Source organism: Chelon labrosus (genome assembly GCF_963514085.1).
Source record: "Chelon labrosus genome assembly, chromosome: 14".
Lineage (NCBI taxonomy): Eukaryota > Metazoa > Chordata > Actinopteri > Mugiliformes > Mugilidae > Chelon > Chelon labrosus.
In genome coordinates this window covers 4022635-4038289 of record NC_140347.1, presented here as the reverse complement: position 1 = coordinate 4038289, position 15655 = coordinate 4022635, and the positions used below count along the sequence as shown (strand labels likewise).

The 15655-nt window shown below is 43.0% G+C and overlaps 1 protein-coding gene across 1 annotated transcript in view; it reads right to left on the bottom strand.

Moving 5' to 3' along the window:
• Positions 1 to 15655, bottom strand: part of col12a1b (collagen, type XII, alpha 1b) — a 108885-nt gene that overhangs the window by 41878 nt on the left and 51352 nt on the right. Inside the window, exons 31-45 of the mRNA XM_084560728.1 lie at positions 12004 to 12133; positions 11443 to 11582; positions 11069 to 11198; positions 9894 to 10033; positions 9677 to 9806; positions 9454 to 9593; positions 7184 to 7313; positions 6780 to 6919; positions 6120 to 6249; positions 5460 to 5599; positions 5241 to 5370; positions 3676 to 3815; positions 2509 to 2638; positions 1925 to 2064; positions 1300 to 1429 (exon numbers count right to left, since the gene is read on the bottom strand). Coding sequence (XP_084416854.1) covers positions 1300 to 1429; positions 1925 to 2064; positions 2509 to 2638; positions 3676 to 3815; positions 5241 to 5370; positions 5460 to 5599; positions 6120 to 6249; positions 6780 to 6919; positions 7184 to 7313; positions 9454 to 9593; positions 9677 to 9806; positions 9894 to 10033; positions 11069 to 11198; positions 11443 to 11582; positions 12004 to 12133 — 2020 coding nt within the window. The remainder of the gene's footprint in view (positions 1 to 1299; positions 1430 to 1924; positions 2065 to 2508; positions 2639 to 3675; positions 3816 to 5240; positions 5371 to 5459; positions 5600 to 6119; positions 6250 to 6779; positions 6920 to 7183; positions 7314 to 9453; positions 9594 to 9676; positions 9807 to 9893; positions 10034 to 11068; positions 11199 to 11442; positions 11583 to 12003; positions 12134 to 15655) is intronic.

Genomic DNA, 15655 nt, shown 5'->3' with positions numbered 1-15655 from the left:
CAACAAAAAAGGATGCCAAGGACGTATTTCTGCAGACTGAGCATGCTGCCTGAAACCAACACGACAAGACATCAAACCACAGACACACATCGACCACCAGCTCTCCAAAACCAGGCGATCTAATCTGTGAGTGTCTTCAGATGCTAACAGTTATCTTTGGCTCCTCCTGAGGCATTCTGGGATTTATTGGTTTTGGCCTATTCAGCAGATTACAGTAGTTCTTTTCCATAAAGGTTTAGAGTTCACCTGAGAGATAAATGTTTCTTTAGGAAGACGTGTCTGATGTCTGAATAATAAAAGTCCAGGAGATCCAGGGTCACCTCAGGACAGCTAAACCGTTGCTGTAACTCTGTTGTCCGTCACCGTCCAAACTGTTTGATTGATCCGGCAGATCTTTGCTGGAGCAGAATCAGTTCCCAGCGGAGACTAAAGACCAACTTATGCAACAAATATTGGTTCTGGTTTACAGACTAAAACTTTTCTCTGTATTATAGCTACAGTACAGCTGCTTAAATTTTCACTTCTGCTTAAAAAATTCTCAAATCATCAGTGGATTTTCACAAAAGTCCAGAAAGAGAACCCAATCACACGAACAAAACAGAAATGTTATACTTGTGCATGTGTTTATTAAATAAAATTAATCATTTGTTCATATCTGTGAGTTGCAAAACTAAGTGAAGCCTTCTTTCCAGTATCTGCTGTATCCTAAATGTTTCTGGTAACTGCTGACCAGTCGTCTACAGCAGCTTGGAAGAATTTTAGCTTCATTGCTTTAGCTATGAGATGTTGGTGGGTTTCCTCACATCAACTGCTTGCTTCAGGTCCTTCCACAACATTTCTATTGGATTGAGGTCAGGACTTTGACTTGGCCGTTCCTAAACATTCATCTTGTTCTTCTTTAACCGTTCTTTTGTAGAACCACTTGTGTTCTTGGTTCTCGTTGTCTTGATGCATGACCCAGTTTCTCTTCACATTCAGCTCATGGACAGATGTCCTGACATTTTCTTTTAGAGTTCACTGGTAGAATTCAGAATTCATTGGTCCATCAATGATGACAAGCCGTCCTGGTCCAGATGAAGAAGAACGAGGCGGTGAACAACTCCTGAGTCTCATTACATTGATTGGAAACACTATTGAACAGATGGCCTTGAAATAACTGGAGGTTCACATACTTTTGCAACTCGCAGATATGTAATATTGGCAAATTTTCTTGAATAAACAAATCCACAAGTATAATATTTCTGTCTCATTAGTGTGATTGGGTTCTCTTGGTCTGCTTTCAGGATCTTCAGGACTTACGTGTCTTTCCGTTGTCGGACTGGCGCAGACCTTCTCCCTCTGGGTAAACCGGAACCACGGTCACGGTGTAGGGAGTGTCCGACAGCAAGTTCCTGAGGACGGTGTTTGTGGTGCCTCCTGACACCTGCTCCTGTTCCCAGAGACACAAACACACAAGTAGCAATCATTTAAAAAAAATAGGTGTAGGAGTTTAACGAGAAGAGGTGGAGCTGTGACCTCTGGGATATTAAAGGTTCTTGTTTCAAACGTTTCAGCAACACTCATGTTTGCTAGAAGCCAGATCACGTCTACAAATGTTTTCGTGTAGGAAAGTTGGTCTGGAGTCTCTCCGTTGGGAGCTGATCAATTAAAATCATTTGGGCGGGGCTTTGTGTGGTGATGGACAGAAGAGTAAGGGTCATCATGGAGTTGAATTCGTTTACAGCTAAATGTCTCTGATTGGTTGGAGGACAATCCAGTTGACGCAGAGGTATTTTTTCCTCTGTATCAGTTAAAGCGCGTCCCCATAGTTTAATTTCAGCAGACTCACATTCTACACCAGGTTAGTTTGCTGTTTGTAACCTGCACAATTACATTCCTACAAAGTGAGAGAGTAAAGTAAAAGTTGACGTGTTTCATGTCTCACCATGTCCTCGGCGCCTCCGGACGCCGGCACATAGAAGATGCGGTACTGCCTCACGTTGCCCTCGGCCGGCTCCCAGCGGACCCGGAGCGAGCTGGTGGTGGGATCTGTGACCTGGAGGTTCTTCACGCCACCCAGAGCCTCTGTCAACACGACGGAGAACCATTACACGATTGTTAATTTCCTGTTTGAGTTATAGCCAGAGTCAGGTCAGCTGTAAATGATTTGTTTGTCTTGACCCTGTCAGAGTAACAGATGGGAGAGGGTTTCCTGCTTCAGGGCGTTTACAGAGTCTGCTGCCAATCACAGGAAAGTGATCAAACACGGCGCTTATCTAAACTTCCTGCTGTTGTTGTTGCACCACATTGTCTCATTAGTGCATAAAAAAAGAGACTGGATATAGTAGAGACCACATTTATCTTCTATAATCCATCCTTTCTGAAACTAGTTCCACAAAACACAAACGAAATGTGACGTAGTAGCGGAGCTGTTACTGATCAGTCAAAGTAATGATGATCTGAACACGGACACTTTCACTAGCCCGGACCAGATGTGGCCACGGCTGCTCCGGTGTGACCTGAACTCACTCGTCTTCCCGTTCTCCGTCATCCGTTTTCCCTCCACTTCAGTGTAAATGGGCACCAGCGTCACTTTGTACTCGGTGTCCGGACGCAGCTCTCTCAGCACCGTGTTGGTCGTCATCCCGGACACCTGAGTCTGCAGAACACAGGATCGGAGAAGCAACAGGGTTACGGAGTGAGTAAGACGAGATTTTATGAAAGAAAGAAAAAGGTCTTTGGATTCTTTTGCAGCTCGTAAACCCTCGGTCCCTGATACAGATTCATGAGTATGTCGTTTGTTGAGATCACGTGATGATCCATCCTGTCAGGCTTTAGGCTACATGGACTGGTCATGGTCCTGAGAGGATCTCCTGACAGCTAGGTCACATTGGTCAATCCTTGTTAAGCCCCAACAAGCTTTGCAGTGGCAGAAACTGATTCAGGTAATCTTATATATCTTGATCTTTCACCCTAAGAGCACGTCCAAGCTTTAAATGAATAACACAGCCTCCATCGTTCTTGCCTTATTCGAGGCAGAAATCAAACAAAGCCCCAAATCACAGGCTGGATTAATTTCATCATAAGACCTCCGTGTTAGCAGAAATATGGTTGGCAATTTGCAGCGTGATTTACGGACATGGGTGATTCACACGGGATTAAGATCGCAGACAAACAGCATTTATTCCAAATGACTAGAGATCCTAAGGTAAAACAAAAGCTTAAGACGGGAAGAATCATCTACTGAGACGCTGTCCAGACACATGGTTACACTGACTGCTTGTTTCTGGGCTAAATAAACCAAGGAGGAATTCAATGTTTTTGCAGCAAATAAAGATAAAAAGTGCTCTCTCAGTGCTTTCTGACACAGAGCTATGACTGTGTAGGTGGATTTCGAGGCAGCTGGATTCTCAGGAGATTCTTGGATCACACAATAATGCATCCACCCGAGCTTTAAGCCACATTGTTGGTGTCTAATCAACACAGATAATCGTCCTGAGAGAAACTACTGGCAGCTATGTGAATATGGACACTCCTAAAATGGACTTTTTCGCACAAACCTGCCTATCAAAGAATCACCCAACCTACAGTTTTTGAATCTCATCAGTCTGCCTCTTTCCAAACACTTGCCGAGGGCTAATTCTCGTCGGTTTAAACAATCGGTCTGGACAGGCACAGAAAATAGTTGAAACCAACCCTGCTCTCGGTTCCTCCGGCGGCGGGGACGTAGATGATCTGGTACTGCCTGACGTCGCCCTCGGCCGGCTCCCAGCGGACCCTCAGGGAGTTGATGGTGGGGTCAATCACCTGGAGATTCTTCACTCCGCCCAGAGGCTCTGAAAAGAGACGGGACACGTGAAGCCAGGGCTTGATCCTGCAGGGTGGGGCTCACCTCATCAGGACGGGGCCAGATGTCTCAACCCCTTTCTTTTCCCCTTTCCTGTGACCCGTCTAAACTTTCTGGTATTCCATGAGAGAAAACATCCCCATTAAACTGTTTCTTAGTCTTAAAAGAATTCCTCAGTTTGAATAAAAGCTGCAAATAATCCTCTGCATTTGTTTTATCCTGCAGGGTGCACCAGATGGACGGGTTTCCAGATGTATCACAGTCGTTGCCTAAACTCTCTGGCATTCATTATGTTCATGTGTGAGCCACAAATAAAAAAAGAGAGCATTCACACTGTCTGCCTTACGAAGGTCGTACCATGCCTTAGCCCAGTAACTGTAAAAACTGAGTTTACTTTACACCAGTGGTTTCATAACAAGGCATGTTGTTGCAGAGACCGTTTTGAAAACCATACTTCTGGTGGTTTGAGCAGGAATGCAGCTCCATCTGAGGGTTAGCTGAGACATTTCACATTTATCAGCGTGTCCTTCATGTGGCTGCAGAAAGCTCTTCACAAGCTCCGACGATCGGACGATGACACCTCCCTGATGGTGCTGATATCACATAATGCACTCTAATCTAAACATCTCAAGTGGCTGAAATGTTTTGTAGCGTAGTGTTTACGTGCGGACCGTTTATATCAATCTCATATCAAGAGGTTTCTATGAAGGATCCTGACTTTAAAAGCAAACACAAAGTCAGGCTTCTGGTTAGACCATGGCAACCATGAATGTTAATGATATTCAGAGAGCTGATACAACTCAACTCAACTCTCAATGACCGATGGGAGCCACTGATACAAACACGGTCCACCATTTTGGTTCCTACCACCAAATCCTCTGATAGAGGCTTGGAGCGTCAGGTGATCCCAGATGGAGACGCTGTAGTAGAAGGAGAGCTAGCTCCATCCATACACAAGCAAAATGTTCATGTCAGCTACAAAGAGATGGATGATGGATGAATCAGTTCACATGTGAACAGACAGAAAGAGTTTTCTTTTGGTTTAGCTCAGGGTAGCTTGTTTGTTGAGACACAGGTGTCCCAAGGATGGATTCTACTTTAATGAAGTACATGTGGTCTGAGATCAGATCAGTCAAATGTGTCCTGGGTGTCTTCACACCTGGACTTAAAGGTGGTCACCTGTGATTAGACCAACCAGGATGAATGTTAATACAAGGTCTAAACATGATGCTTTAAGATCCCTATCAGGTTAAGGGACCTCTTCCTCTCTGTGTCTGCTCTGCTAAAGTCATCTGACACCAACTCTCCAACACAAAGCACGATCTCTCTCTGGAATAACATCCACGCCACGGCAGGAATGTGACCCCGTCTACAGCTGCACTCATGAGCTGAACGTGTCCAAGCGTTGACTCACTTGTCTTCCCCTTGTCAGCCTGCCTTATGCCCTCCACATCCGGGTAGATGGGAACAACGGCCACGTTATAGAGCGTGTCGGACTCCAGGTTCCTCAGGATGGTGGTGGTGGTGCCGCCTGACAATTCCTCCTGTCCGACCACATGTTGAAACCTCCGTTAACAATGTGATCTGATTATAGCGACGATGACTGTGCCCTGATCCAGTAAACACTTCCTACCATTCGCTCTTCTCCCTCTGGCTGGGCGGTGTAGAAGACCTTGTAGCTTCTGACGTTGCCCACCGCTGGATCCCAGCGCACCGTCAGCGTGCTGATGGTCGGGTCGATCACCTTCAGGTTCTTCACTCCGCCCAAAGGATCTGAGGAGGAGCAGCAGGTTCTCAGTTAGCGCTCAAACGATAGAATAATTAAAGTTGTGTAAAGGAGAGTTTAAGCTAAGACAAGACAAGACAAAATAAAATAAAATAAAAACTAGATAAGACAAGGCAATGAAAGACAAAATAAAATAAAATAAAATAAAATAAAAACAAGACGAAATAAAATAAAATAAAATAAAACAAAATAAAATAAAAACAAGACAAAATAAATAAAATATAATAAAATAAAATAAAATAAAAACAAGATAAGACAAGGCAATGACAGACAAAAATAAAATAAAATAAAATAAAAACAAGACAAAATAAATAAAATAAAATAAAATAAAATAAAATAAAATAAAATAAAGATAAGGCAAGACAAGACAAGACAAGACGAGACAAGACAAGACAAGACAAGACAAAAACAAGACAAAATAAAATAAAACAAAATAAAATAAAATAAGACGCGCTAGGCTAATCTAAGACAAGACAAGGCAGGCTTGTCCAGTAGATTTGGCCTCACTTGTCTTCCCGTTCTCCGACTGGGGCTTCCCCTCCATCTCGTGGTAGACAGGCACCACGGTGACGGTGTACTCTGTGTTCGGCTCCAGGTTCTTCAGGACGGTGGCGGTGGTGGTTCCGGAAACTTGGTCCTGGTTATCGAAGAGGAAGAGAAACAAACTGTGAACTGGGTGAACCTTGAAGATTTGGAGACCCCTTAAGATGGCACAGGAAAGAAAGAGAGGTTTGGCCGACAAGGTTTATTATTTTCCTGGCTTCAGTCGGCGTCTCTCTCCACAGCTCAGTACCAGGAGGAGTAAAGGCTCAGGGATGAAAATGGATTTCAGCAGACAGCCACCACTTCAAACAGACGTGTCATGGGAGCAGTGAAATGAACAGTTTCATAGAAAATACTTGATACTGTCCTAAAATAAATGAGTCACACTGTCCCGCTTCACTGTCAAATGTTTTCCAGTTGTTGCAAGAACATTTTCAGGACAACAACCTCATCCAGTTTTCATCTGTTCATACTTTGACAGTAAAACTTTTCTGGGACAATAAAAGAAAATCGTTGCATGAAACTTCCTGGAATCTAGAGCAGTCATCTCTGCAAGGCTGCTGCATATTTACCACCACTTTCTACTTTCTACTGAAAGCCTTACAGATATTGACGAGCTCTTACCACATCCTGATCTCCTCCGGTCGTCGGCACCCAGATCACAATGTACTCTCGTACTTTTCCCTCGGGCGGCTCCCAGCGTACGTTCAAGGTGCTGGTGGTTGGATCAGTAACCTGCAGGTTCCTCACGAAACCCAGCGGCTCTACGCAGAGACAGGAAACAGGAAGTCAGCGTTTGGATCCAGCTGCTGTCTAGTCGGAGGTTACTGGATTCTGGTATGGTGTTTCTTTCCTGCAGGTCTTCTGGCTCAGGCCCAGTGTTATTCAGCTGTTACTGAGACCGAGGCTTTTGGTTTCGTATTTACTTTCAATCTCATTTTATTTCATTTGTTCTGAAACCTAAAGCAGCTTGTTCGGCCCGAGCGCAACAGATCTACTGAATAGTTTCTGCAGCCACAGATGCTCACTTGTCTTGCCGGAGTCGGTCAGGCTCGGCCCATCTCCCTCGGCGTAGACGGGGATCACGGTGACGGTGTAGCGGGTGTCTGGCAGCAGTTTCTGCAGGACGGTGGTGGTGGTGCTCTCAGACACTTGTTCCTGCAAAAGAAACACGAGATGCAATCTTTACCAAGGGACCAAATTCCTAAAAGCTCCAAGAGCCCTGACCTCTGGCCTCCAGCAGAATAAAACACAAACGTCCCCCTGAGGAGTCAGCGCTGGAAATGACCGTACTGCTACTGAGGCTACTTTTTAATGTTATTTTTATGTTGAAAAAGTAGAAGTATTCGTTTTAAAATCAGAACCATTCATAAAAGCAGTTTACCACATTTCTCTCTCTATGGCTTTTCTAAAAATCTAAGATAAACGAAGTTAAGCTAAACTAAACTAAACTAAGATAAGATAAAATAAGCTAAAGTCAGCTGAGATAAGATAAAATAAACTAGATTATCTTATCTCAGTAAAGCAGAATCATAGTCACATCACAGGAGTATAAATTGGATTTTAACATTTTAACAAGATAAGATAAACTAAAGTATGATAAGCTAGGCTAAGCTAAAGCAGGATAAACTAAACTAAGCTAGGATAAGAGAAGATAAGATAAGATAGGGTTACGGTTTATATTTATACTGAGTATAAATTGTGGTAAAAATATTAAACTGATTTTCCTCCATAGCTTTTTTGTTTTTTAATTGTTGCTGGTTCCATTTGTTTTCTTTTTAAGTGAAGAAGTGAGTTATGAAAGCATGAAATCTGTCAAACGTTCTTCAACACTGAGCCACTTGCAGCCAGCTGCGTTGTTACGTCACTGGACTTTTTACGACCCAAACCCCGTCAGACTCATGGCAGGCGTCTGATTAGCAGGATTTACACATACTTATTCTCTGAATGCTGCGCTCCAGACACATGAGCCCCACACAAACACACCATGCGACGACGAGGGATTCGCTCAGCCCGAAGGCTTTAGATGCGATTGTGCGGCGGCTGAGTGGTGGGATTATTCTGTCAAAAGGCGTGACGTCAGTGAGACCCCGCTGAGAGCTTTGATCGCCTTTTCTTTTGAGGTACAACGGCGGTTTTATTAACTTCTGGAGCGACACTGTTGACGTGTCAAAACTGAGTGATCGGCAAACATTTCGTTTTGCAATTTCTTCTGGAACATTTGACCAGATGTTTACTGCAAGTGCTGAAACAGTCCCCAAAAGTCTGTCAGACACAAACAACCACTCAGATATGAAACAAATGACACTGCTCTGAGTTCAGATTCCTCCTTCTGGGTTATTTTATGGTTAGTGCTGCTGTAATTAAACAGCCTTTGTTTGACATGTGCTGACAAGCAGTAGTTTTTGAAATTTTTAGTATCTCAGTTATTTTGTTTTGATGCAAGAATCTAATTCAGTACAAATCAATCTATAAACTTTAGGTTACTTTAATTCAGCTTTAATAAACTTAAACCAGAATCAACCAATTAGATTTAACTCCACTTGGGTTAACTTGACTCGACAAATGTTTGACTGAGCTCAAGTTAAGTCAACTCTAAAGTTTTCTCAGTCCAACCAGAGTTAACTAAGCTCAACTTGACTCAAGTGAAGTTAGCCAGACTCAAGTTAACTCAGCTTTCAAGTCATGCTAGCTTGTTCTTTACTCAGGTCAACTGAGCTTGAATTGACTCAAGTTTACCCAACTCTCAAGTTAACTCAGATCAACCTGAACCAAGTTTATTTTGTTCAACATCTCTCAAGGTAAGATAGTTCTACTCAACGCTTGTTAACTACAAACGGCCCAACTCAAGACTCCCCAATTCGATTGACCTGACTCTAGTTCAGTTAGCATTGCTTAGCTTGTCTCAACTCAAGCTAAATAAAGTCGACTTTACTCATCTTAACTTAGCCCTAATCAACTCAAGTTAACCCAAGTTAGTCTGGCTCAACTAGAGTGAAGTTAACTGGATGTAAGCTCCACAAAGATAAGTTATCTTGGCTTTCCTCAAGTTGGCCAAGCTTGACTCAAGTCACATTAAATCAACTTTCATCTTGACTTGACTCAGCTCTACTTCAACATTTTTGGTGGAACACTTTGTATTAGATGGAGACTTCAAAGATATTAAAGCTTCAGGATGTTCAAACTGGACTTAACTTGACTGGACTGAAAATTACTCAACTCAAATCAACTTAATTTGACTCCACTCTACAAAACATATCTTAAACCAAGTGATTTTCTGTTTGTAGGAGGACCTTACCACAATCTCCAGTCCTCCGGCTGCAGGAATATAGATCACTTTGTATCCCTGAACGTTGCCGTCAGCTGGGTTCCAGGTCACCGTGAGAGTGGTGATGGTCGGGTTGGTCACCCTCATGCCGCCGATTCCGCTCAAAGGCACTAAAACGAATGCACCATTCAATGAAAATGTGTTTTTATGTCAAAGATTTATATAAAAAAGTTACAGCTCCACGGCCACTTACATGTCTTTCCGTCCTCTGACTGGCGTTTTCCTTCCCTGGCGGGGTACACCGGTACCAGTGACACGGTATACTGCGTATCGGGCGTCAGGTTCCTGAGGATGATGGAGGTGGAGCCTGCAGGAACTTGCTCCTGTTAAGCAAGATTTCAAAAAATGAAAAATGTTCGGTTTGCAGCTGAATGAGTTTCCAGAAGATTCAGACTGATATAGAGTCTCACCATCTCCTCTAGGCCACCAGCAGTGGGTACATAGAAGACCTTGTAGAGGCGAACGGCTCCGTCAGCTGGATCCCAGTTCACCGCCAGAGAGGTCATGGTGGGGTCCGTCACCCTCAGGTTCTTCACTCCTCCCAGGGGCCCTGAACAAGACAGCAGGTCAAGGTGCTCAGAATCTTTTTAGACCTGAGTAAATCGTTTCAGTCGGTTGTGTTCATGATTTAACTGTGTTGATTCTGAGTAAACTGGGAGACTATTTATGGATCCTCCATCACGGTCAGTAAGCTAACTATGAAGTTAAAGAAGTCTCATCGAAGTACTTTATAAGGTGCTGTTTACACTACATACAGCTAGGGACTGGCAGCTGAAGGCAGACCTAGGGAGACAGCTTCAATTTCCAGATACCATTGCAGTGACCACACTCAGGCCTGACTTGGTTCTTGTGTCAGAATCATGGAGGCAGGTGGTCCTACTGGAGCTGACACTTCTGTGGCCCATTTGGGTTTTGAGCAGAAGTGGGCCAAGTATAAGGAGCTGGAAGACACGATGCAGCCCTATTGAGGTTGGGTGCAGAGGGTTAGCTGGCCAGTCACTCTGGAGGGCTCTCAAGCTGTTGGGCATAAGCCATCAAGAACATCACTGACAATGCTTAGAAGGTGTCAAGATGGCTGTAGATTAAGAGGGGCGATCCGTGAACCACACAAGCTACATAGACACAAGCCTGGGACTGATCACCCCTGGGTGCGTTGCCTGGGCGAGGGTGCATGATGTTGAAAGACCCGAAACACCCGATGACCCCAGGTTACATCACTGATGATGTGTTTCGGTTGGCATCGAGAGGTGTGTATTGAGCCAGTTGCTGTTTACACTACATGAAGTTTTTGCCTTCTGACTAGCGTGTATAATGGATTAGCATTTAGCAAACTGTCCAAAAATTGTCCATAAATGTAGTTCCCGTGGTTCCTAGTTCATTAAACTGGTCTAAAGTGAGAACATTTCTGATTACTATTTTGTCCAATGATGACGTAGGAAAGGAATGTCGTTAGTTGCAGTTTGACTAAATGTAATAAATAAAAACGTAATGACTTCTTGCCGGGTAAAACTGAGACTGAATCATAATTGGCTGTCAGCGTTAAAACTGCCTAGCTTCATCGTGAGCTGGGTGTTACAGGTCTTACTTGTCTTTCCGTTTTCAGACATCATCTTTCCATCCTTTTCGGCATAAACCGGCACCAGGGAGACGGTGTAGAGGGTGTCGGGCGTCAGGCCTCGGAGGAGGGTGGTGGTTGTGCCTGTCGACACTGTTTCCTGAGTTTTTGACAGCAAATGACAAAATTTAGCTGCTGACAGACAAACAGGAGACACGTGCAACTAGAAATACCTCCAGTTTTCTACGTAGCTGAGCAGTGATTCACGAAGCAGGATCTTAGCAACATGCACGACTGAATCAATGTCAATACTGAGAGGAGGTGTGGAGCTCAGTTTGTTTTCTTCACATACATTTGTCAGATTTACTTTCAGATCTAGCAGACTGTTATCCTACCAGTCCTACCATGCTCTCGGCTCCTCCGGCTGCAGGAGCATAAATGACTTTGTACTCCTTCACTCGGCCCTCGGCGGGCTCCCAGCGGACGTTCAGGGTGGTCATGGTCGGGTTCAGCACCTGCAGGTTCCTGACTCCACCCAGAGGCTCTGAAAGAACACGAACACGGCGTTTAATCAGCGAGAGGCTCTTTTTCAACCCTTCCTGGTCTTCTGTTCATTTGTCATTATGTCCTACTATGTTAAAATGTTGATGTGTTAAAGTAAGAACAGAACTGTTTTCAGCAGCTTTTTCCTAATTTACAAGTGATGAAGATAACAAATGTGAAGAATTCATTCTTTTCTAGGCTGGGTCAGTAAATTGAGTATTCACATATATTATATAGCTTATATTCTGTTTCTACTGTGCCACTTTGAATTTACCCTGATCTTATTTTATCTTGACATTTTATTGACGGAACATTTAATGTATTAACTGACAGCAAAGCTAACTGAGTTAAGTATCAAACATTGACAGATGTCACATTGGATTCTGCAGCACAGCATCAACGACTCTCTCGGTATCTCTTACTGGTTTTTCCTTCTCCAGAGATGTCTTTACTGACACCGGTGGCGTACACGGCAGCGACGGTGACGGAGTACGGCGTGTCAGGCAGCAGCTTCTGCAGGATGATGCTCGTCTTCTTCCCACCAACCTGCGTCTGTATACGGTAAAATAGATAATCTGAGCTAAGTGACTCGTGAACAAAACTGTCTAGTGGTGATGGAGTCAGCGTGCTGAGTTACAAATGACAAGATCAAACTAAAAATACTATATAGTTTTATTTAAAGTGTTTTTAATGTGCATTTTTGTCTGGAGCACATTTAAAAACAACAACTGACGACCAAAGTGCTGAACAAACAGAGTTGCCGGAGCATGCAACACAATAGATGAGGTCAACTCAAAGGCAAAGAAGAGGTGGAACTTAAAAACACAAAAATAAAAGTACTGAATGAAACCAGACTTTGTTAGAACAAAAACAGCAGAGAGCTCTTAAAGTGGATTAAACTGAGCTGTAAGAAGGGATTTAATAACAGGCAGTGTCTGGGCCAGCCTGACATGCTTGTTTTAGAGACGACCAGAAGACAGTGGTCAGCAGACCTGAGCCACCTTAATGTATATGTTGGAGTCAGGCTACTCGGTGATATTTTAGTGTATGCAAACTCTAAAAGCTTAAAATCAATCCTAAAACATACGGGGAGACATTTGATTTGATTATTTTTGTTGCTACAAACAACTCAACAGTGACCTGGTTCATCTGAGGATGGAAGCTTCCAGGGTTCAGTTCTAATCTGAGCTTTGTCTCTAAAATAAATCAGATCTTAACATGTGAGAGTCTTTCCATCTTGTTCTAAAATCTGGATCATGTCTCCAAGTCAACAACCAGCTGTTCATGGTTCTGGTAGAGATCCATTAGAGACAGCAGCTGGTACAATATTCTACTACACCCGAATTAATGTTGAAACTGTGATCGGATCTCAAATGTCGAGCCTAAACAAAGTATTCTCAGCTGGTAAAGCTCAATTAACTTGTTACAGACTCTAGTCGTGTGATCTTCAGGTGGACACCACCCACATAGGTTCCAACCTCCCACCAGTCTTTTAGAACTGAAGACGTCAATGAAACGTCTTCAAGAAACCCAACAAGTCCAGTTGTCCTTGTTTCAGTTTCTTGTCTTTGAATCAAGATATAACAGTTCTCTGACCAGGGAACATAAATTAAATTGCATTTTCTATTCATAGAAGAGAATAATATATATATTTTTAAATGGCTAAATAACTAATCCTTAAACAAATTTAAAAGTTAACAACCCTGCACTCAGGAGCTTTGCTGCAACAGTCCTTAACTTGGGATGTCCATTAACTTACAGTGGCTAACATTAGCAGCTAACTCCAGATATATGCAACTGTGTCAAAGCTATCCCAGAGTCAGTTTGATGTATGACTCTTCTTCCTAGTTTCAAAGTCTCACATGAATGGAGCTGCTCAACAGGACTGTTGTCAGCGGTTCTGAAGCTCAAAGTGGCGTCTCTAGTCGCGTCCATCTTTGCCTGACTACACCTAACTCCCAGCTAACTCAGAAAGGGTCAAAGAGGTGGAGCTGGGATCCTCAACAGACTCTAGCCACGCAAGAAACTTTTCAAACTGAAGAAGTCCAGCTGCCTTTACCACCGGTAGCCGCAGGTGTCGCCGCATCAACCAGGCCTCAAACCTTCTAGGAGTCTGTAATCACTTATCTCTGCTCTCGTCTGTCAGTCGTCCAAACACCGAAGTTAAACTCACTCCAATGACTCACAGTGAGACGCTGTCTGCAGAGCGATCCTCCATCTCTGAGGACCATGTCAGCAAACTATTTACATTATTTAAGGATGTCTTTAAGAATAGAGTCCAAGTGGGCCCTGGGGAGACCCCGAGCAAACAACTCTGCAGTATATCATGAAATGGATACGTAAACACATTCAGGCAGGGCATAAACAGTTTGCTGAGAGACAGATAACAGAGAATTCGGGGTTTTGAACTTTTGTCATTTTAGTTTGCAGAATGGCATCTTAATTATTACATACATATATATAATGCAATTGTTACTTATATTAACAAGGAATATTTTGAGTTGATCTATTTTGCATACGAGCGCATGAGTCAGAAGTTCTGACTTCATTTCTTACAGATTTAATACCTTCCTACTAGTAACTTGAAATGACGTGTTTTCTGCCTGAGAGTGAAACACTATTTCCTTTTTTTAGGCTTGTAGCTTCCTTCCCTGTAGAGTTTTATGTCATTTCTCATTTTGCAGATTTTGAAATGGTATCTCAGGAGGAAGATTTGTTTCTCAATGAGCTCTGGGACTCTCATGACAGATTTAAAGCTCTCCATCACGTTGCGATAGTTGCTGATCTATCATCGAGCACACTGGAGATGTTTGGTCACAAAGCAACACAGCTGGGAACCACCGCAGCCCGACAACAGCAGAACAAGAACAGAACAATATCATGGAAAATCCGCCCGGAAAAGGAATTTATTTATATTGTTCTTCTGATCCTGGACTAACAGAACTAGCGGGAGACGGAAATTCATTTTCTGGTGAGTGCAACAATCCTTGAACCCAAGGCTTCTTTGGGTGTAAAAAAATAAACATTTCAGAAATCTCTGAGGTGAGCCTATTGTTGAGTGACGGCGCTGCAGCTCCAGCGGTGATGTAAGTGTTTTTAGGAAGGCAGTAGTTTATGTGGAATCTGTTGTTTGGTTCACAGTTAGTGTCCATGAGACTAACGGCTGGAAATCTGAGGTTATATAAATATATCAAACTGAGTCTCCTAATAAATCCTAAATGATGAGGACTTGACGTTGGGTCATGTCTGTCCTGATGGTTGAAATAAGAACAAATGTCTGTCCAAAAGACAAGCTAAGAGCAAGGACAACTGTGAACCTTGACTTCAGATCTGTTCGTATGAGTTTGACATCCAATACAGTAAAGTGACCTGCATGAGCTTGAATTCAATTGATCAAAATTAAATTTGACTTTTGATCTCGTTTTTGAGTAATTTTGAGTTTTGGACTGACTGAATCAGTTCGTAGAGGTCAATAAGGACAGACACAGAAAGAGAAGTTTAGTTTTGAGTACGTACTGTATGTACGGACAGAGGTCACAATAACAGAAAACACATGCATTATTGTGCTTCAACCGTGTGTAATACAGCTTGCAGCTGCAGGTCTGGAGAACTCGAAGTCCAGTTTTTAAACCTCAGGACATTAATCAGATGTCTGACAAGGATTTTGAAGATGAACTTGTTGTTCAATAGACCAATTTTTTTTTTATCCATTTCTCATTGTTTGTCTCTGATTGCTTTCTAATTCTTCTTCCTCTTTTGGGAGTTTTGAGTTTCAGGGTAAAATGATCTACTACGACCACACTTCAGACTCTGCTTGCTTTCCACATCATTACTGCTACTTTCATCACTTCCTGATTTCCCAAACTATGGTTAGGATCGAGGTCACAATAACAACCTAACATGCATGATTAACAGTCAGTCATCACTTTAAGTGGAGAATGACTTCTTTGATCCATTTTTCTTTGTTTGTCTCTGCTTGCGAGGAAAAAATTATTTACTACGAGCGCACTTCAGATTCTTTCCTTCTACAGCGTTACTGCTCTTTTGATCGCTTCCTGATTCCCTGAAATTAGA